Source organism: Balearica regulorum, chromosome 12, assembly GCF_011004875.1.
Source record: "Balearica regulorum gibbericeps isolate bBalReg1 chromosome 12, bBalReg1.pri, whole genome shotgun sequence".
NCBI lineage: Eukaryota > Metazoa > Chordata > Aves > Gruiformes > Gruidae > Balearica > Balearica regulorum.
The window spans coordinates 21210023-21232000 of record NC_046195.1 but is presented as its reverse complement, the minus strand read 5'-3'; the positions used below and the strand labels follow the sequence as shown (position 1 = coordinate 21232000).

The following is a 21978-nucleotide window of genomic DNA, read 5'->3' as shown; positions in this document are numbered from 1 at the left end:
CCTCTTTTCTTTTACTTTTTCTTTTTTCTTTTTGTTGTGCGGGGGGGGGGGGGAGAAGAAACTACTGTTTCCTCATTAAGTCTCTACCTCGGTTGTAGGTTTGGGTCTTTCAGGTAAACATTGTTTATGACACATCTCGGAACTGATGTTGATTCAGAGTGGAACAAATAGAAACTGGAATAGTTCCGTTGCAAAAATAAGCAATAGTTCAGGTGTTAAACTACCGATGTGGAAAATTGCTCTGACAGTTATGATGTTGTTCTATCTATCTTTTACTAAGACTTAAGCTATCATTTACTTCAAATGCGTCAACTGATGCCTTGTTTCCTAGCACACGCTAGCCTGCGCTGTACCGCTTGTGTTTGTGGTCACTGATGCTCCCGTGCTGTGCACATATGCATGTACTTAAAGAACATATTACAAACTGGACCGAAGAACTTTTTTGTAAAAATTTACACAGACTAGTTGTCATGCAGGAGTTATTCTCTGTTGTCTGTACTAGTACAACCTATGCTGAAAGAAACTGCAAATTAAAAAAAATACAGGAGCAGGTTTATCAAGCTTACTTTCACTTTTATATATTCAATTATAAGCAGCTAGCTAATTCTTCATGAAGAAATGCATACTCTTTAGCCTATAATTAAGTGTGAACGCAGAACTCAGAGATTCTGTTTCCATTTTCTAGATGTAGAGTTTTGGTGATAAAAGGCAACTTGATGTGATTAAGAAGCATCTAGTAACTTGAATACTCGAATCTCGAATCTTTCTTTCAGATTTTGTCAATTGTAGTCTAAGTAAGTTACACACTAAATGACTGTATGGGACCCTGTAGACTTTACTATGGTTTTGCTCATTTATTATGTTACAGGATTTTCAACTGGGAAAGCTACAAGGTATCAAAGTTCTTGACTGTTCCTTGCTTGCTAGAATGATACCCCATTTTTAATCTAGGAGACTAATGAGCTTCTCAGTACCAAGGTGGACTGAATTGTAATACAGAAAGAACTGGATGACCTTGTGGACTGGAGTAGCAGCATGAAATCTAATAAAATGAATGTAAAGATGTACACTCAGGGACTAACAACTTGAATTTTTGCCATAAGGTAGAGGTTCGTCATTTGGATGTGACAGAGGAGAAGAGAAATCTGGTAGTAGTCATGGGTAGGATGTCTGTGAGCTGCCAACACGAAGTGCAATGCTGTTCAAGGACTGATTCAGTAAGGTATTTTTGTGCAGAGATAGAAAAAAATGTCAGAACCATTGTACAAGGTAGTGGTGAGACTTCATTTAGAATGTTATGTATTGCTGCTGCCCACCTTATTAAAAAAAAATAAATTAAACTTGAACAAATGTAGAGAAGGGCACTATGGTAATTAAAGCAGGGAGAAACCTATCACATGTGAACAGAGATTAAAGAAGCTGCCCTTTATTCCTCAGTTTCTGTTCTCACTCTTCTTTTTTTTTTTAAATGTACAGCGTCCTAGAATGCATTTGGAAGTGAGCATTGGGGGTCATTTAAAAACGTTAATTGCTTTAGAACAGTTGCTTTGGAAAAACTTATTATTGATAGTGCTGAAAATAGGGACAAGGCAATGGTCTGTTCATGCAACAATGGCACAGCTGAAAGGGAGAGAGAGATTTACATGGCTCACAACATTGCGGTAGCACCTTCTTTCCTCTTCTCATTTATATTATTTTCCTAGAGTCTATCATAATTATTGAGTGAAATCAAGGACCAGCCTTAAATACACAACTTTTCCTGTGCACTGCGCATGTAGTTGAATTTGACATGCTGAAGAGTGATGGTGGGAGGGGTCGTGAGTGAACAGAAAAATAAAATTTGGCAGAAAGAAATAGAAACCTCTCTCATGTGAAAACTTGTTTATTCATGAACATCATAAAGCCCATAATTTTTTGGAGCCCATTCACAGTGCCAAAAATGGCAGCATGAGGAGAAGTGTCCAAGAACAAGCATCAGATGTGAGTCTATATGATGTCATATAATCATTATGTCACTCAATGCCAATTGATTTCTAGGGCTGATTGCAAGCAATCATTAATCACTTTGTATTGAACAGCATGCCAGCTCCATCACATCTGGGGCAAGTACAAGTGGCACCTATTTAGCCAACATCCTGCTCTCAGCACTTTCACACTTTGTCTTTCGAACTAAACCAAACTGCTAGAGATGCAGCAAGATTATTTTTTCCCCCTCTGTATGTCTCTTATTTTTGCCTAGGGATTTAGATAGTTGAAAACCTTACCTGACTCGTAAGTTCAGTGTTCCCTGCTCATACTGATAATAGCGTGTCACTGAACAACATGGCATCTCCTAGGTGGAATTAATAGAGCTGCTGTAAGAATATTTAAAATTTCTGAATATTATTGTGCTACTCCATATGTTTATTAGAGAGAAAAGTGAGATAATGTGAGAAGTATTCCTTTTTTACACAGCTGTATTGGAAAAACTTGTTGCAAGTGAGGTGTATACTCAGATTCTGGTAGTAGAATAGTCTCGCTGAACCCGGGGGTTCATTTACTGTATGTAGCTAATATTAAGCAAGAGCATTAGGATATATATTATCTAAGCCAAAATGTCTTGGGAAATGGGAGCTAATTGACGTGACATATTAACTATAGAAGCTGCCCTATGGTGTTACTACAATGAATTTTTTCTATTCTTCCTTTCTAGTTTAGAAACAGAGATATTAAACCTAATACAATGTTTCTGGTGAATCCCATGGCATTTTATAATAATGAAAAATTTCCTTTCACCTTTCTCCATGTGCCTGACAACCATGAAAAGTTATTTAGAAGCGTTACATCAAATTGGAATATTTTAAAATATAAATGTTTCTCAGTAGCTGGGGTCTTGGACAGTCAAAGTGATCGGCAGCAAAATGTTGCATTCCTATGAGATTATGACATACTTTGGCCTTCTGTAATCATTCTTCTCTAAGGATTGCAGTCATTCTTTTGAAATCCCTGCTTAATCTCCACAGGTTCTGTTATTTATTTTGTAGGTAACGTCAGCCGTGATGGTTTACTGTCAATCATCCATTGTCAAAAGATAAGTGAATTTCATAAAATATTCTGTTGGTGCTGTCCCACAGCTGAGGAAGAATATACCTGCAGACTTTGGTATTATAAATGAGACATAACTCATTAATGAGCTGAATGTACACACACCAGCTCAAGAAATTGTTTTTATAAGGTAGGAGAGAGTGTAGCTAAAGATGACTTGTAATCCTAATGTCTTCTCAGAGTATCCTAAACACATAGTCATTGATATAAACATAAATAACAGATATTACATCCTTCATTTTTTATGGTACATAATTAGATAATTCTCCAAAGAACTTTTTATCACATGTATTTTCATTAATTAACATTAAATGTCATTAGCAGTCAACTCTGCTTGATCAAAGACAGATAAGATGTAGCAAGATTCTGAGAAATAACATACCATTTACTAACTATAGTATTGATTTTATGGTCTGAAGAATCCTAATTATATGTGATACAAACTGGACCTAGCTGAGCCTGCTGGGGGTACTTTGAACATGAATAGTTCCTGGCAGTTCTGAGCATCCCGCTTGCATAAATCACTTCTGGGCCTGATTGTGCATCTGTTTTCAAAGGTGATGTTTTAATGGACTTTGAAATCTGAAAAAGTGCATTCTGTGTGGCTCCACATGAAAGAGGAAAGAGATTTGGGATTTTTTACTCCTGATTTTAATCATTCTGAAAAGATTTTAGGTCTGTAGGCGGATACATTTGAATAGTGGAAGTAATATGGCATAGTTGAATTTAATTAGTAGGCCAGCCTAGTACGGAATTTCCCATAGCTCCCTATGACTTTTTTTCTTTTTTTAATGAGTTTTTAATTCTTTCTTCAAAGTTGATGGTAGATTCAGACTTTCAAAATTTTAACTTCATGTGAAGGCAAAAACTGGAAAAAAAAAAAGTCACGAGGTGAATATTTGATTAGAACAAATGCCAATGTGAGAAACAGGAGCAACCTCAGATGTGTCTTATGTAAGTATAGTGCTTTCATAGAAAAATTAAAAGGAATTTAGATCAATGACATAATTATGAAATGTTACTCTTACCCTTAATTGCTTATACTTAAGAACATGAAAAGCCTAGTTTTTAAAGTATGTGTCTGTGTACGTAATTACCCTGTTCAGTTGCATGAAATTTCAATTTACTCTCAATTCATGATAATAAGGTGAGGCATTACTAGTAAATATTTTGTTTAAATTGTAAAGTGTGAACCTAAACTGATAGCCGTATTTCCAGCTGGCCTTTTTCTGCCTGTTTTCATTGAGATGTTGAAAGGTCTGAGGAGGATATTTTGACCAAATCCTTCTGAGGACGAACTTAGAGACAGATAAAATACTGTCAGAGTCAGTATTTTTTTTAAAAAAAAAGTGTCTGAAAAAATGAGAATTGTTTATTATAGTTTTTTTTTTTAAATCAACTTCCGATTTTCAAGCGCTCAGAATAACATTCTGAGAGCTTCTGACTGCTCCAGTTCCCACCTACTCATTCCTACTCCCACCTGATGTTTGACTGGCTGCTTAGCAAATCAAAGAATTGAAACAGTCTGAAAAATGAATGACTGGGCTGGTGGGTGGGCTCCGAGTTTAAACAAATAAACAAATTAGCAAAACACATCATCTCCCCATACCTCATTTGTATCTGTTGTCTACTTTGGCATAGGATGAGGGGGCTTTATTCCTCAGTAGATGAGACTCAACAGCATGAGTTATGAAAATAATTAAAAACCAGTTAATTGTTACACTGTACATTTACGTAAACTTTTCCTCTATGAATGACAGTCTGAAATGGGATGCTGGGAAGAAGGATGTGTTCCATTTTACCAGGGCTAAGCCTGAGGCAAGGCCAGCTCAGAGTGTATACGTGGCCATTGGTTGACAAGCATGTTTGATACGCGATACAGCTTTATTCTATTTTGCTTGTTTCTTTTGCACTCTTATCGCTGTAATACCTGAGAGCTAAACTCTTGGTTCCTGCTCTTGGGCTTGTGTTGCAATACTAGCTTTCTCTTCTAGTTCATATCAGAGACTCTTTTTGAAACAAGTAGTGAAGTAAGAATGCCTTAAGACAGAACAAGGTAAATAGTTTCCAAGGTGCAGAGCATAAGGCCAAGAGTCTAGACACATGTACTGTTTTGACTTACAACCCATTCTTCTAGAGGAATTCAGAGCAGGGCAGCAATCACAAGCCTGGAAGCATGGGTGTTGTGGGGAAATTTAAGCTCTGTGATCCATCTTTATGTGGAACGCCAGTACACGCTGTATCTTCTTGTCCACTTGGTAGAAAATCCAAAGGATATTGCCACGTCTTTTATCAACACAGTCCTGAAAAGTCAGTGAAAGGAGCAATTCAGGAGTTACTTGAATAGTCCAGGGTATAAAACAGTAATCGATGATTTCATTCAAATATTTTTGTGCTGTATTTATGTATTTATCCTTGTGGCTGTCTGTTGTTTAATTGGACAGTGATTACTCTGTCCCCGGGAGTTGGCTCATACATATCTGTTCAACATCTTCGACGTTGCATGCCACAGGTATAACAGTGGTAAATCATGTAAAGTGTTGGTTTAGAATGAGATAAGCTATAGCTTAGCTTCTCCATATTTGAAGAAAGGAATGCCATGAAAGGAAGTAATACCATGTGTGATGAAAGACAGGAGGAAAAGGTGAGTAAGATAGAACAGTAATGTGCAGGCTAGTAAGATGCTGATAAGCGGCAAGAAGAGAGTTTAAAATCACCAATCCTGCTTCCACTGTTCCTAAACTCAAACATTTTCATGCACAGAGAAAACTTGTTTCTTCTCTGGTAAAGGATGGATCACCAAATTAGAAGATCTTGACGCTTTACCCTGCAACACATGGCATACCTGGAGTCCCAGCAGATGCTAAAACTTGTAGCTAAGAGCCTGGAAACTGCACAGGTTCCCTTGGAGACGGACTTAGTGAAGTTGCAGTTTAAACAAACAGAGATGCAATTGCCTGAAATGAGTTTTGCAAAGGAGAAGTGGAAAGTGGCTGTTGATCTTGAGAAGAAGTCCCATACAACTTTAAATGGGGTTATTCAGAGGGGGTTTTGGACAGCAGTGTGTAAGATAATGACACGTAGAAGATGATGAGAAGGTCAGAAAAATGGCTGAGGAGGGAAATAGGACTCGCAGCATGTACCTAAAGAACTGGGGCAGATGGAAGGAAGTGAAGAGTCTGTAGGGAGCTTAGAAGACCTTGGTTAATGCTGTGCTCTGGAAATGAGACCGAGGTTAGCTCATGCTTACGAATGTAAGTTCTCAACACGAGAGTCTCAGAGCTTATGCTTTCTTTACTGTGCTGAAGATTGTATCGGAGAGGAGAGGAAAATGGGGAACTCACTCATTTCCTGCCAGCCATTACCTTGTGTGCCTGTGTTGTGGAGAGGAGGACGTTTGTTATGTTTGGTTTAGTTTAGCAGGATAGGTATAAGTGGTGTTTGCTCAGATAATCTCAACACAGAGTAAGTTGCGTTAAGCTTACATTACACTAAGTTAAAAAATGTATAAGCAACTTTTAAGCTCCAATTTTTATGCTTCTGCAGAGGGGTTAATAAAGCGCTTGTAGGGAAATGTTCTCCTTGACCATCTGAGTGCTGTGGATCCGAGAGTGAGCTATGGAGAGGGCTCAGCAAGAGGACTTAGCAGATGGTACATGTATGATGCTGATGAGGGAAGAATACAAAGAGAAAACTGTATTTGTCTTAACTTGTGGAAAAAACCTTAATTAGCACATCTGTAAAATGACACAAGTTAAGCCCTAAATTTACCCCATAAACTCTCTCTTTTGTAATTTTCATTAACCTTTTTTCTCAAAGTAGTTTTAAATAAGTTTTCAGTGCCAAATTTAGGAGGAGGGAGAAGAGGAAGCTGAGGTAGTTGCACGCACCAGTTGTTCAGATCTGGTTTTGTCTGTAGTGATTTTTCTAGCTACTGTTTTTCTGCCAGAAAGAAAATACTAGCTCTAACCTGAGTAGCTCCAGTACCATCTGTATCTGATGACTGAGCTGGTAGATCCAAATTCTTTCCAAATTGGCACAGTGAACTCAGTGGAGTTCAGCCATTTACACCAGTAGAAGCTTTGACACTTACATCTTCTTTGCCTTCATTCTACCTGAGATCCTCCCCTGCATCCCCTCAGTTCTTTGTAGGTTTGCTTATTCTGATATATTTATGAATGTTCCTCTCTCGGCTTGATGACAGATATTTTGCACAGTACCCTGTTACTGTAAGCCAGGTGCTTTTATCCTTAATGAGCAGTTTCCTGGAAAAAAAAATAAACAATGGATAAAGTAGGTCATGGAGACAGCAGAGTCAAGAGCTTTGCATAGTGATGTAAAATTAAATAAGGCTGGGGTCATGTTCTCATTTATCTCTCCAGTTATTGCTCTAACAGTGTCTGCGATGGTTCCTGGAAAGGTGAGGATATTTTGGTAGACTGGATCTGCTGGGAATTTTGACTACAGTGTCCTCTTCTCTCTGCTCTGCACAGAGGAGAAAGTGGGCACGGAAGAGTGAGACTTGGATATTATGAAAGAGGATTTGCAGATGCTGCTATTGCCTGTCTCAGCCCCTGGAGACCCATCTTAGTGAAGGTGCGGTTGGGTACGGCTCTGTAGCTGAATGAAGACTATTCATGGCACCTGTCTTTGGTGATATAGCTTGAAGGTCTACAGTCAGTGGTGGGTGGTCAAGAGGTGCAGGTTTAAATCTAGATTGCAGAGACATTTTGCTTTTTGAAGTGACCTATGTTCCCGAGCCCCACAGCCAGCCCTTTAGGCACAGCATTCCTCCTTTCTGGTTCACACCTGGGTTCACAGGGGGATCAAGGCATGGCAAGGGATTTGATGTGTGTCCGAGTCTTGCCTTGACATGGAGTCAGGCCTTTGCTAGGACATAAACCTGCCCTGACATTTTAATATGCAGCTTGAGCTTCCTTTGGAGAGTTTTGGGAGACTGTCTAAAGGGCTTTAGGCCCTTTGAGTAGGTGCCTTCTTACCAGTACAACATGTGACCAGCTGGTGGATAGTTATGAAGCAATAACTCTGCAACACGTCCCCTTAATAGTACTGACCAGCAGTAATTGCAACGACCTTGTTCACACACCGTGACCTTCTCCATGGCATCAGCTTTCTGTCCTAGAGAAGGGCAGATCTGTTCAGCCTATGTTCCATGTGGGATGCCTAAACCTAAGAGCTTACAGCCATGTCTAGGCACCTAATTCTTAGAAAGGCAGAGATTTGTGCATGCTCTGAAAAATAGATAAGTTACGTGGACTCCTAACTTCAGGCTTTTAGCTTTGGCATGATTGAACTGAGTACCATTCCTCCAGTATTGATAGTGTTCCAGATATGCCCTGTAAGAAGCACAGGAAAGCACAAAAGATTATTGCAGCTTCTGAGGAAACCTCTCGTATTTCAAGTAAAATTGGCAGTTTTTAAGTGGCCACTCTAATTCTTAAGCCATTAGAAATCTAAAAATTGATTTAACATTTATCTTATATTTAGCAGACATTCATAGAAAAAGTTATATTCTGTATGGCTCAGTCAATGTTTTTAGTAGCTATGAAGTTAAAAAATTTTAGATTAAGATTTCAAGAGGCTGAGAGGGAAATTGAATGCAGGAAGAGAGCATCCAAGTGCTGTTTTAACAGAGAATGCCAGGGAGGATAAAGCACTGGGAAAACCTGGAGGAGAACTGATGAAGATATATGCTATTGGACCAGTGAGGTTAGTAAAGGTATAGATGCAGAGGAAGCAAGCGTTATTTCCTTACTGTCTTATGAAGAAACTGAAGATAAAAAGCTTTGCCCTGCCTGCAGCATTTCTTGAAAATACACGTTTAGTTTCAGTGTTCATTTTATTCCAGTGTTCGGTTTCATTTTATTTGGATTACTGTCCTCAAAGTTCAAGGCATTCACCAACTTTAAAGCCAAATTGGAAGAAACTGAATCTGGATTCTCAGTGCAGCTCCAAGGCTTGCAAATCAGCCTTCTCCCATAAATACTGCACTGTTTCTGGAAAAGAAGAGACAGGTCTTTAAATGAAATATGAGATGTAGCATTGGGATGTGATAGTACTGCTGTAGATCAACAGCCATCAATCTGTGTTACTTAATTTGTCCCTGGCTCAGCTGTTCACTGTACTTGGGACTTTTTTTGCTGTTTGTTTCATTTTATTTTCCTCTGAGATAAATGAAGACAAAAAGAAGGGGCCAATTGTTCTTGAAAATAAAAGTAATTTTTAAAAATATAACTGTAAAGGATATTCTACATTTTTGAACAGCACTTTTTTTCTGACTTTCACAGCACTTTCACAGAATTATACGTAATTTATTTCACTGCATATATATTGAACATCCTTATATGTCATTGCTTGTTACTCCAATTTTCATATCAACTTCACATACACTCTTTAAATGCTGTAAAAAAAATCTGTTGGAATAAATGGTTGGGGTTTTTTAGCTAAGTACTTAGAAAGATATTATTCCTCATCTGGGTATGCCTGTAACACTTAGGTTGCTTTATTTATCCTGAGTGTTCTGGGGATGCAAGGTCTTTGTTGCTCTAAGTGTCTAAGGAACCATATGTTGTAATTGTTTGACATCTTGAACACAGATTAGGTGGGTGGCTATGTGTAAGCAAGCTAACTTGAGTTTTCAGGACATCAGCTTTTTGATGTGTGTCAGATTACTTTCTTTTATGAAGTAATGTATGTGAAGGAATATCTGAAATATGCATGGGATAGTGAATATAAATATACTGTTAAATCAGTAGAGAATGTGACTCCCCACACAGTTTCAGCAGCTTTAAAACTCGACTATGCAAGAAGACTGGGATCAGTGCGGGGGACACTGGCTGCCTTCCCCTGCCATCACCTTACGGCAGCGGTCAGATGGTGAGATCAGGGTGGGAGGCTTACGCAGGCAAATACATAAAGTGGCTCTTTCTGACTTTCTTTGTTTACCATGTTTTAATTGAGAGGGTTTGGAGATGACTGCTCCAGGAGGATTTCTTAGCTTGCAGGAGGTCGACTTCTGTTGAAATACTGCAGGGTACTAGGATTTTGCCTTTGAAGCCTGCCAACACCAACTTGCTTTTGGCAGAAAGTGCCAGTGGAATGTCAGCCATCTCCCTGTCCTAACTGGCAGGCCTTGGAAGATCAGTTCAGGGCTCAGGCACTACAAGGAGCACTAGTGTTTCAGTGGACTTGAGTTTGGATTAATAACTTAAAGGGCCAAATGTTCAAAGGGCCGTCTTCCAATTTTACACTGGTAGTTGAGTACAAGTACAAAATTATGGGCAGAAAATCACAGATAATTTTTTTCCAAGCTGACCTTTCTGAAAAGGAGCCAGCAATTATCTGTATTTGGGCACTGTTTCAGCAGTGTTTTTAGGTGTTGCTAATGTAATATTTTCATTATATTTCTGCTGGACTATTGATTAACTATTCAATTATTTAAGAGAAAGAAATTTAGTGTTGTAATGAATAATAGCTTTTTGGATTGGTACTTGTGCTTTGCACAAGCGTGCATGGATATTGAGTTTGTGTAAGTACTGATAAAATACGAGCATCTGCATTTCTGTGTGTTGACGATCTCACAGAGTGGATGGGTAATGCCAAATGTGTTTATACCTTGTTGCTTCAGTATCTAATCACTTTTCAGTTTGCAATATGCTTATTAAAGCACCTGGCAGGTTGGTCCGTCCTCTTCCCCTGTTTTCTGTGGAAGATGCTGAGACTTTTAGAACTTGTATGTCCTAAATTTCACCTGAAGTTTCAAAGTCTGATGTTGTATGATGGTTAGGTGCTTCTGAAGGCTCAGAGCCAGCCTGCAGAAAATATTAGATACAGAATTTGGGTGGAATTTGAGCTACCTCAGTCTAGCCCACTTTGCTAACCCAGTGTCATGCCTTAAGTCTTTGACAGTATGATTTAAACTCAGGTCCCCTGAATCCTAGGCACATATACCAGCCTTTGTCTTGATAAAGGTATTTCATTACCATAACTAAACTAATTGCCTAGATTGCTTGCCTAGTGGCATGTCTCTGTGGTATTTTGACCCAGTTTTACTCTGGGAGCACTGAAGGAACATTCCTGAGCTTCCAAAAATAATATTTGATAGATTGAAAAGAGCTTACTTCATTATTTATTCCTGCTTTGCTCTAGCCAAGCTCCCAATGACTCCAGTGGAAGTCAGCTCATCAGAGTGCCTAGCACTGAAGCAGATCTTCAGACTTCATAAGATATCCATGGAACTGTAACAGCATTCACTGTAGCAATTGCAATGCACACTGATATGTTTTGGAACTTAGAAATTTAAAGCAACTTAAGAGATTTGGACATTTGGTTCCCATAAAAATCAGCACCCCCTCCCCCTTTTTGGAAAACTGAGGAACGAAAAATAGAAAGGAGAGTCATGAGGGCACTCTAGCAGTTAGGACCCTGGTGCCTTTATCCAGTCTTTAAAAGAAAGCCTCTAAAATTACATCCTGGGCAATGGAATTAGTTCCTTTATTTGTACTGAACAGCACCTGCTTCACTGAGTGGTGTAGCAGAGGTGGCTGCTGCTAAGATTAAGTAAACAGGACTCAGGATGCAGCTCTTCACACTTTTGCTTGATGACTTCCCCATAAACTGTAAAATCTCTAAATTTTGCTTTTATTCTTTTATTTCTCAAGTCACATTAATTACAGAAAATACCACATAATTGTTTACTTTGTTTCATTCCCAACATTCACTGTAACTTCAGCCGTGAACTTTGCTTGAGCAGCAGAGGAGCATGGTTAACTTCCACAGAGAGCATAGAATACTTTTATCGTGAAAAGTTAAGGTTCCTGCTTATGTTTGTTGGCATTACCCTTATGGCTAGAAGAACAAAGTTGGAACCAGCTTGTCTCCATTGTATGAACTCAAGTGTAAGGTAAGAAAGCTCCTAGTTTTGTACATCTCGTTGGTCTGTTCCTAGCTTGTGCCGCTGCTGGGAGCGGCCTCTGTACAAACTGGTCCTGTGCCGTGAGGCAGTGAGCCTTCACAGGATGCTGCGAAGGAAACCTCCTGGAAGTCAAAAGCAGTTGTGCTGTCCTGGTCACCTCCAGGTGACAGGAAACCTGAGGCTGGAAATGGTGTCAGGGACATTTGTGAGTAGTAGTGATGTCTGTGTATCTACTCTTAAGTATTTCCAGCTATTGAACTGCCTTCTGGAAATCACAGGCAGAGATGCACACAAACCTCAGAGAGCAGTGCTTAAGGGGAACGTGGAAAAGCTGAATATATGACTGAGAGCATGGGGCTTGTACCAGAAATTATAGACCAGTTGTTTTGCCCTGCATGTAAGGGATAATAATTTGCCCTCGGTACAATGACTCCTAGAGGCTTAAATAGACTCTGTTAACTGAAATATCATCTTTTGTTAACAGAGGCAGCTTCTTGTCTACTGTCCTCCCACATTAATCGTGTAAGATGTCAGTAGAGGGAACCCAGGAACCCAGTGCAGAGTCTGGTGTTTCTGCCAGTTCTTCTATCACCTGAATTTCGCTGTGCTCAGATAATAAGAATCACGTTGTCAGTGCTTTTGTATTCAGTACCTCATCCTTCTTGGAAATGTTTAGCTGTTTCACACAGTTTTAAATTTTCATTAAAAACAAAACAAAACCACAACCTGTCATTGGCAATATTCCTGTTGGTCGTGGCAACAATTTTTAGAGGTAACTAGTGAGTTTGAGTGGCTTAGTTCTTGACTGCCCAGATTAAAACAACCTGTCTCTTAGCATGCATTCTGAGTTCTGCGTATTATTCAGCCCTTTCATGGTATCTTGAGTTATTAATCATAAATGGAGGCATCCAAAAAATCCTGATCAGTTTTGAAACTCGTGGCCTCATTTAGCTTTCGTAACAGCTTGTTTCTAACAAAATCTGATGTAGAGCCAAATGAAGTGTGTGTTTAAATGATCCCTTGCCTAAACTATCATGAAAATTTCAGATGGGATGAGAAGGAGGAATGCCACAGAGGGCAGCTTGTTGGAAGCTTGCTACTACTTAGAGACTAAAATAGTGTAATCAGCAAACACTCAGTCACTTTAATGCTTCTTCAGTGAAATCCAACTTTTTGTTTTCTGCTTAACTATTCTCTTGCACTTTCCTCAATCGCTCTCACACAAATACTAGAATACATTTTAATTTCAATGCGCCTAGATTTTCCTGTTTGGTAGAAACTGTAATTAAGAACAGAATTAGGGAACCTCTGGATAAATATAATACATTTATGAAGAATCAACAGGGCTTTGTAAAGGCTTCTTAAATTGTTAAAGCTCTTTGAAGTAAACATGTGGATCAAGAAGATCCAGTTAGATTTCCAGAAGGCTTTTGCAAGGTCTTTCATCAAACTTCTTGAAAGAAACTGAACTTTCTTGTTGGGAGATTACAGAAGAAAAAGTCTCTATGTAAACAATATGATAGGAAATGATAGGAAACAAAGTCTGAGAATCAGTGATTCACTTCTAATAGAGAAGCAAGGACGTGTCAAATGAAATTGAGGAGGCAGACAGAAAAACAAAGGAAGTATTTCATACAGTACGTGGCTAAGATGCGAGACCGTCACAGGATGTTGTTGACGCTAAAATTTAAATTTAGGGGATTGAAATTTGCATTTTAATGGATCAAAAATGATTAGACAAATTATTGGAATAGAATCCATCAAATGCTATTGAGCACGCAGATGCCACTTGTGGCTGAGGAAGTCAAAGTTGCAGATTGCTGGAGGCTGGAAGGGTACAAGAGGGATGTGTTACTATCAGCCGTCGTCTTACGCTCTTCCCTGGACGCTTGTTACTGACTGAAAGCAGGATAGTGGTCTTTGGTCTGATATAGCACGATTATCTTATGATACATAATTATTTAGAATGGTTTGTCTCATTTCTGTCTTAATTTGTTTCCACTCCCCCAAACACACTTTCTTTGACCCAGTATGTTTTCTGTTTTTCTGACTGATTGCTCACAGGGCCAAGCAACTTCCAAAGAGCTTTCTTCTGCAATCCTGCTAATGATGTGCTGTGTGTCTTCATGTGCTGGTAGTCTGTAAAAACAGGATCCATCAGGAATTTTTAGCACTTTGAGGTAAGATTTTTAACATAGCTCTTTGTTAATGCATTGCATGGAAGTTTCTGGGAAAAATTCAGGCTAGGTTAATCGACTGAATATACATTTGGACATCTAAAAGCATGAACTTTGGAAGTATATAAGGATTTGAGAGTATTGCATCCTAGTGAAAGACACTTCTGGAAATGTTTTCCTTAATTGCAGCTGGACACCAAATTAGTTTTTTGCCTGGTTCAGAACTTATTTCATCCCAAATTGAGATGAAAGCATTTAATTTAGAACTTTGTCATGGAGTGGAAATTCTGTTTGAATTTCATGTCAAAGTCATGTTATGAAATATTTTGTGACAGAAGTGTAAAAATGAAATGTTTCACTACTACTGCCCCTGAACAGAAAATTCCCTAATGGTCTGTCAGCCAAGGAACCAGAGGAGAAATTTAATTTTTGGTTTTGGTTTTCTTTTTTTCTCCCAGCCACTTAAAGTATACATTAGTCCTCTTTCATAAGAATATTACCAAGGCCAGGTCCTCAGCACCTAGAGAAAGCTTTAGAGGATATTTCCTTCACCGAGCAAGGATTCTTTGGGGTCTTATTTTCTTTGCATGTAGCTCGCAGTCTTGTGGGGTACTGTCATCCTCAGCTTGTGCTGTACAAACTGCATAAAGAGAGTAACAAACCAGCTTTTGTCCACACTCGCATGTACTTCATCCACTTTAAATGATCACCTGCATCTTCTGGTCTCTTTGCAAACTCCAGCACAGTTTCCTCAACAAAGGTTTTTGTAAAGTGAATCCACAGACAAATAAATCAATGACTTCCCACCTACTAGTTTTTCTGTAGCTAAGATTTGGGGCTTAATGGTGAAAGTGTGTTTCTTTTCTTTTGTGATGGAACCGGTGACCTGTATCAATATTGTAGGCGAAGTACTGAAATTTGTTAAAAAATGAGCAAGGTATGTGAAAATGGTTTAATGAGTAACAGATACCTAACCTAATCAGTTATAATTCCCAGAGAGTGAGACACTTGTGAAAAATCACCAGATTGTATTTTGGATGGAAAGACCCTCTTTCTTGCCAAATTGTACCTAAATTGACTTCTTTCACTCCTGAAAAGAAAAATCAGTCCTGGAGAGCCAAAAAGTTAGAGTTCGTTTGGGGACTGCACAGAGAGAGGACCTGCGCATCATTTATTTTCTTGGTAGGCTCCAAAGGCGCCCTCTCCTTGGGGGACTGGCAGTGGCAGACCCTGGAAATGCTTCCATGATTAGGCTGTATCTTTAATGGAGTTACAGGCATCGTCCCCCTGAAAGGCTGATGCTGTCTCCTCGGAGAATATGTTCCAAACATTAAATGCAATGCAGGAGTGTATGTGGTATATATAATGCTGAGCAATAAAAGCTGAAAACCCCCTGGTATTAGATGTCATTACTGGATTCTTTGTTGATGTGGTCTTTGGTATATATGCTCCTATTTTTAGAGTTTTATTCTGAATCTTGTAATAGCAACCGTTCCATTTTGGCATGAGGTCTTATCTATTAACAGTGATCAAAGTGAAATATTTCATTTGAGTTAGAAAACGGGACACTTGAGATGAATGAGGTTCTGCTGTATTTGGAGAGTTGGATGTTTCTGATATACGATCTGACTTACAAAGTTAGAAAATAATTTGCACAAAGCATTTAATTTATAAACAGATAATAAAATACCATTAGCATTAAAAGTTTAGAAAACAATTTTGAATCTCTTTCAAATACATTGTAAACAAATATTCTGTGTGCTATTAAGGCTTATAAATAATTCTTTTGGCGTTTACGTGGTTTAAAAACTAAACTGATACATTGTTTTCTTAAGAAAAAAATGAGATCTCTGAGAACTACAGAATTAAAATAGAGGGTTGCTTTAGTTAAATGAGAAAAGGTTCATTCTCTTTAGGTAGAAGACAGGCTGTCTTTCTACCTTTAACTCATTTAGGGGTAAACCTGGGCTCTTGATGTTCTCAAGAAGTTAACAAACTGAGCATAGAACCACGTTTTGATTTAAACCTCCCTCTTAAGGACTGTATTTCCTTAAGCAGTTTTGCCTTGCTCTTGCTTTGACCATTTCTGTTGATTAGAAGCAGGCTTTCCTCTAGTCCTATTTGTTCGGCGTTGCCATGTACCAAAGGTGTAGAGAATGGGCAAAGGGGGCAAATTGCAACCTATAAATACAGTGCTCAGTAGAACTTGTCCTCTGTAGTTTGGTATTATTCAAATGGTAGCTAGTGCAATATGCTTTTGAAGATACTTTTGTTCAAGGGCTGTCTGTCATTTGTTGAGCCTGATGCTTGGATAATTCACATCTATTGGTGTGCGTTACATTAAACGAAATCTCAATTCTACTCCCAAACAAGCTCTCAGTTTTTGAACATTAGGTTTGTTGGACTTTTGTCCCCTGAGCACTTGCAGGCCAGCCGTTCAGGACACTTTTCCTCCATGGAGAAGTAGTGTCTAGGATAAACGTAGCAAATGTTTTTTCAATAAACAGAACTCTTTCTCATATCCTTTTCTCGTCGGCCCTCTCTAATTTCCAGAGTAAGCTTTTGCACTGTTGCCATGGGACTTTGAAACAGCCCGCAGGTAAGGAATGGTCACTCATAGACTTAAATCCATTTCATGAGGAACATAAACATTAAATCATGTTAATTAACGTTAATATGACTTACATGGCTTAAGACCTATCTTTGGGTTTAGCAGAGCTCTAGGAATAATTTAAAAGATGAGCTATTACTCCCACTGGGAACTTGACTTCGAATCCACTAAAGGCAGTGAGTGTCCTTGAACTAGCTTAGAAGGCTTTGACTCAGGAGATAATTTCAAATCAGCTTTCCTGGCTATCCCTCTGCTGTTCATTCTGCTTTGTGATGACTTCTTTATGCTGGGCTGTATATCAGTGCCATGCAGAGCAAACCCCTTAACATCCCTTTTGCTGTTCTGGACCATGAGGCAATGAGCCATGTGTTTTTTAGATGATCATATGAAGATTCAATCTATTTTTAGGGCAATCTTGTTGCCAGGAATAATATATGGGACTTTTGATTTGAATGGTGGATTATGTGATGATGTAAATGCCCAAAATGGGTATTTAAAAATATTTTTTACTGACTTAACGTTTAACAGATTAACACCCCTGATGCAGTTACATTTAAAAGCAGCTTCGTATTTCATATCTATTTTGTATTTTTGACTGATTTCATTGAGGACCTCACCACAAACACCACAACTTTGGTTTCAAAGCCCCAAATGAGCAATAATTAGGTAGAAGTCAGTACATTTAATAGATGAACTGTAAGATGATGAAGAGACCACATCCAATGAATTTTATACAATCTATTTCCAACTTCAATTCAAATATTTTTATTTCATGTTTAGCGTTCTGCATAATGTGACCCAATACATTGACCTCTGTCATTCTAAGTGATCCCTCTACATTGAGTTGAAAAGTGAATTAATTTTCCTTCAGTCACGTAATAAGCATATGTCTCAGATCCAGCATACTATATTGACACATGTAAAACCCACTTAAATAAATCAAAGGGGCTATTTGGTTATTTTTCCATTTGCATATAGGTTGATGGGAGAATAGATTGTTTTAATACCTCAGGTATTTGTTTCGTTGGTATAGACAGCCACAAAAATGATCAGCATCAGAAATGTTCTTTGGAAGAATCACTGGGGCTATCAATATCTTGGGTAGCTTACTCATCAAATTCATCGGTTTTAGTAGGTTTAAACATATAAATTCCTTTTAGAATGTATTTGCACTTTTTTAGATTTCACTGTTCAGTTGATTGCTTTTTCAAGTATTTCAGCTTGTAATAACTCCACAGTATTTGGATTTGCACAAAAGCAAGGATGAAAAGGCCTAGAAAGATGTTTTCTTCAGCATTGTCTTTAATGGTTATACTTTCTTTTCTTTATCTAGATACAACAATGGTGGCGTATATGCTGTTCAGGTGGATTCTGAAAGGGCTTATTTTGTTTTTTCTGCTCAAAACTACTCTGTCCCTAAACCCAGATGATCCAAATGTTTGTAGTCATTGGGAAAGGTAAAGTATATCATGTATTTTTTTTTTTTTTGACTAGCGATTTCAAATTTTTACACTTAAAAGGCAAAATAAGAGCCATCATTTGCTAGATGCCACCCTGCCTCACAAAAGAACATGGATTTGCATGACAGAAATAGCACTTCTGGGTGCCTTTGAGGATTTGCATCATCCCAAAGAATTGATTCTAAAGGTAGGGCTATAGACCACATACCCCTGCGTTACCTGTCTTTGGGAAGTTCCTCTACAGTTTCAGCTAGAGGACTGCACAGGTGTATTTTCATTTATCACGGAGAGACCTAGGGAAATGGTGGCCTTGTTCTGTCTTGTTTTTTCTCTGGTTTTTGCCCAGCAAGACTATTAGAGATTTCAAGTAAGTTTTAAACCCTTCCTGCTGCAACATGCAGGCTTGTTCTGTATGTACTGAACTTTGTGGCTGTATCTGCCAAGTTCGTGTCAGCATCAAAGAGTATCTGCATGAAAGCACTGAGAATTAAAGGCCCTGATAATTCTGTTCTCTCTATTGTTACAGTGTCCTTGTCCTAAAAGTGGATCTGTGCAGGACAGTTCTTATGAGTACATAGAGACCCACTGGCTTTGATAGGGTTCACATTCATGCAGGGTCTGTCTGTAGAGGCTAAAGTTCCTGTCCTCTTAAGTTTAACTTGCTGAAATGCGAGTTCTGTTCTGTGGTTTAGTTCCACACAACTATGAATTACTGTACACTTTAGCAAAATAAACCCCTTAACAACAGCAAAAATGGAATCATACTGTAATGGCACTATGTTTTTATTTTAGAGGCCTTAATTAGAGAGCTAACTGCTTGTAGGTATTGCAGTTGCAAAGACTCTACAGGAATAGGATTTTGCAGTCTGTGTTGTGAGGTGAAGTGCATTCAGAGCGCAGGAATAAAATATTGATTTTGTCTGAAGAAAGTCAGCAACCTAGAGACCCAATCAAGGAGAAACAAAAATTAAATACCAAAATTGATTGGTTGTACTGACCAAGATGACTTTGTTACTTAGATGTTAATAAATCAAAGGGAAAAGATTGTTAGGGCAAGTGCCGGATAACAAACGGGATCATAAAATAATAATCAAGATTTGTGAGTGTTACTGTTTTACATTAATAATGAGCAATGTAAATATTTTACATTTTGGCATTAGTAGAAGTGGAAACATTATTGTCAAACCCAGCAAATTGTGATAGAGGGCAAAAGCAACATCTACTGGAATCTTGGCTTGTCGAGAAGGGGCATGACAAGCAGGGCAGTAACAGTCCAATCTTCGATTTCAAGCCAGTCAGACCCTCCAAGCAAATATTGTGGTATTCCCTTACGGGGGCAATCTCACAGGGCTTAATCACATCAGCAGTCCCATTGATGAGAAGGAAATCACTTGGATGATTAAGACAATCAATATAATGAATGACTTGGAGGATCTAATTCCTGGGTCTTGACCCTGCCTAGAATGATTTCAGTATTCTTCTCCAAAGGTATTGTAGATCTGATAAAGTGGAGCTTGTTTCCAGATCAGAACCTGAGATTATGAGTCTCTTAAGCAGTGCACACACTTCGGTAGGGTGATACAACGTTCTAAAATGACTGACACTAACAAATTATATTTATGTTCCTATATCATGCGAGAGGCCTGGACACTTTAAATATAATCATAGTAATTACTATAGTACCTGTGGCATGATTCAGTAGTGTTTTGGGAAGGGTATTGCTAAATTCTTGGTATTGTTGGAGCTCTGTGATGTCTAATGAGTTTGCCCAGGTTTTGTTTATATCCATTCATTTGTACAAAGGGAGGGAATCTCATTCTAAGCGTGTTTCAAACTGTTCCAAATCTAGATACCGGTTAACTCATGTTATAATTTTCAGATAGTTCTGAGGTTATTTCTGCTACAAATTAAAAGGATTAAATTTGTGCAGCAGAAAAATAAACACTCCAACCTTTTACAAATGATCCTGTTTGATTGGTGCACCCAATATTTGAAGTAATGATGCTGCTTCATCATAAAATGAAGTGTGAGCATCCCATCGTGCCAGCAAAATGCAGCAGTGCTAAGTTAATATGAGCTCTTATTAGCAATGTGGAATATAAGCAAAAACAGTCCTAGGCAGGAAGGAAACTGAGACATTTTGAAAACATGGTGCTTTCTCTCTTTTAAAATTTGCACTATCAAATTAACCAAATGCTCTTTTCACCTTCTAAACTACCATTAATTTTAGTAACATTTGTTTCTTTTCCAAAAGGGAGTGGGTTATTACTCAGACTGAAATCTCTCTGCCTTTTCCAGTTATGGAGCCCAAGTCAGAAGCATTTTCAGGAAGAGCTGTGAAGGAAGGAAGTCCTTTTCTGGTTTTCGATAATGCCCAAATTTTCTAAGATAATCAATATAATTATTTTTCACACCGGAGTTATATAAGTAGTGTATAGAGGGAACTGAAGCTTTTCATGTTGCAGCAAACAGCTTTTCACTTTCTTTCTTTGTCTGCTCCTAGCTACGCTGTGACAGTACAGGAATCTTATGCTCATCCTTTTGATCAGATCTATTATACAAGATGTACTGACATACTGAACTGGTTCAAGTGCACTAGACATAGGTAAGAGCCGATCCCCAGATATTTGAGTTTTAATTTGCCTTTTCATCTCCTCACATAACCTTTTATTTATCCAAGTTTTTGTATCTAATACAGATATGTATGGAAAAATGTATTTTAGTACAATAGCCAGAGTGTTTGGCATTCTAGGACACGGAAGTAGAGAGATTTTTTGCATGAAATGAGAGTGAGATCAATGGTAGTCAGTCTCTTATGGGGCCGTTCAGGAGTACGTATCCTTGCCATTCACCCTGCCACGTGATTGGAAGTTTTTATTGCGTGACGAAGCATGACCAACTATCCTTTCCCAGTGATCACTGAGTGTCCAGGTTTATGGCAGGAAGTCCCAGCAGCATCTTGAAGAATCAGGCACTTGAGGGTTAGTGATAATTATAAATGGATCCATATTTGAACTACTGTATTGAAAATACAATCCAAATCTGTATTGAAAATCAAGTAAAATGAGGATGGGTCCATTTCTAGCACTGAACGAAAGCTGATACTAAACAGTTAATTTTCCCCAGGCTTCAAGACAGCGCTGCTATATTCATTCTGATTCCAAGTAGAAAAGTATCTTAATAAGCATCCACTCATATTCACAATCTTTCAAGGGAGTTTTAGCAAGCGAAATGGTACCTTAACTTTCATGCATTCAGTAGCAAAAAGGTTGTTCAGCACCATCCCGGTCTTACTGTGGGGGTTTTGTTTTTTAGCTTCTGTGTTACAATGCATGGAACTGAACAGAGATGCAGAGCTTTCCGGACTGTTGTATAGATTGGAATGCAGCAGAGTAAATTCGATCAATTTATCTAATGTGAGGGACAATAGATTTTGTTCAATTTGGGGAATTTCAAATAAACTAACATGAACAAAGCTGTTTTGAAGTGTTCACTGTTAAATATTCTCTGTTAAATACTCCTTTTCTACTGTGGTATCATTGCTAATGCTATGAATAAGTCTAGAAAAGCTACAGAGTGTTTAACACCTTTTAATTTCTATGGACTACATATTGTGGTGGGGAAAACATGCTTTAAGTACTGAACTGGGACTATAATGTCATTTTACAAGGCTTTAGTGCCTTGGAAGGGTTGGCAAGTAGGAAGAAATCA

At 38.4% G+C, this 21978-nt stretch overlaps 1 protein-coding gene across 3 annotated transcripts in view; it reads left to right on the top strand.

Annotated features, from left to right (window-relative positions):
* The window catches only part of MEGF11 (multiple EGF like domains 11), a 285900-nt gene that overhangs the window by 56961 nt on the left and 206961 nt on the right, over positions 1-21978 (top strand). For all 3 annotated transcript variants that reach the window (XM_075764670.1, XM_075764671.1, XM_075764672.1), the window contains exons 2-4: positions 14084-14199; positions 18141-18264; positions 20771-20872. In XM_075764670.1, the coding sequence (XP_075620785.1) occupies positions 18149-18264; positions 20771-20872 (218 nt within the window). In that variant the 5' untranslated portion in view covers positions 14084-14199; positions 18141-18148. The remainder of the gene's footprint in view (positions 1-14083; positions 14200-18140; positions 18265-20770; positions 20873-21978) is intronic.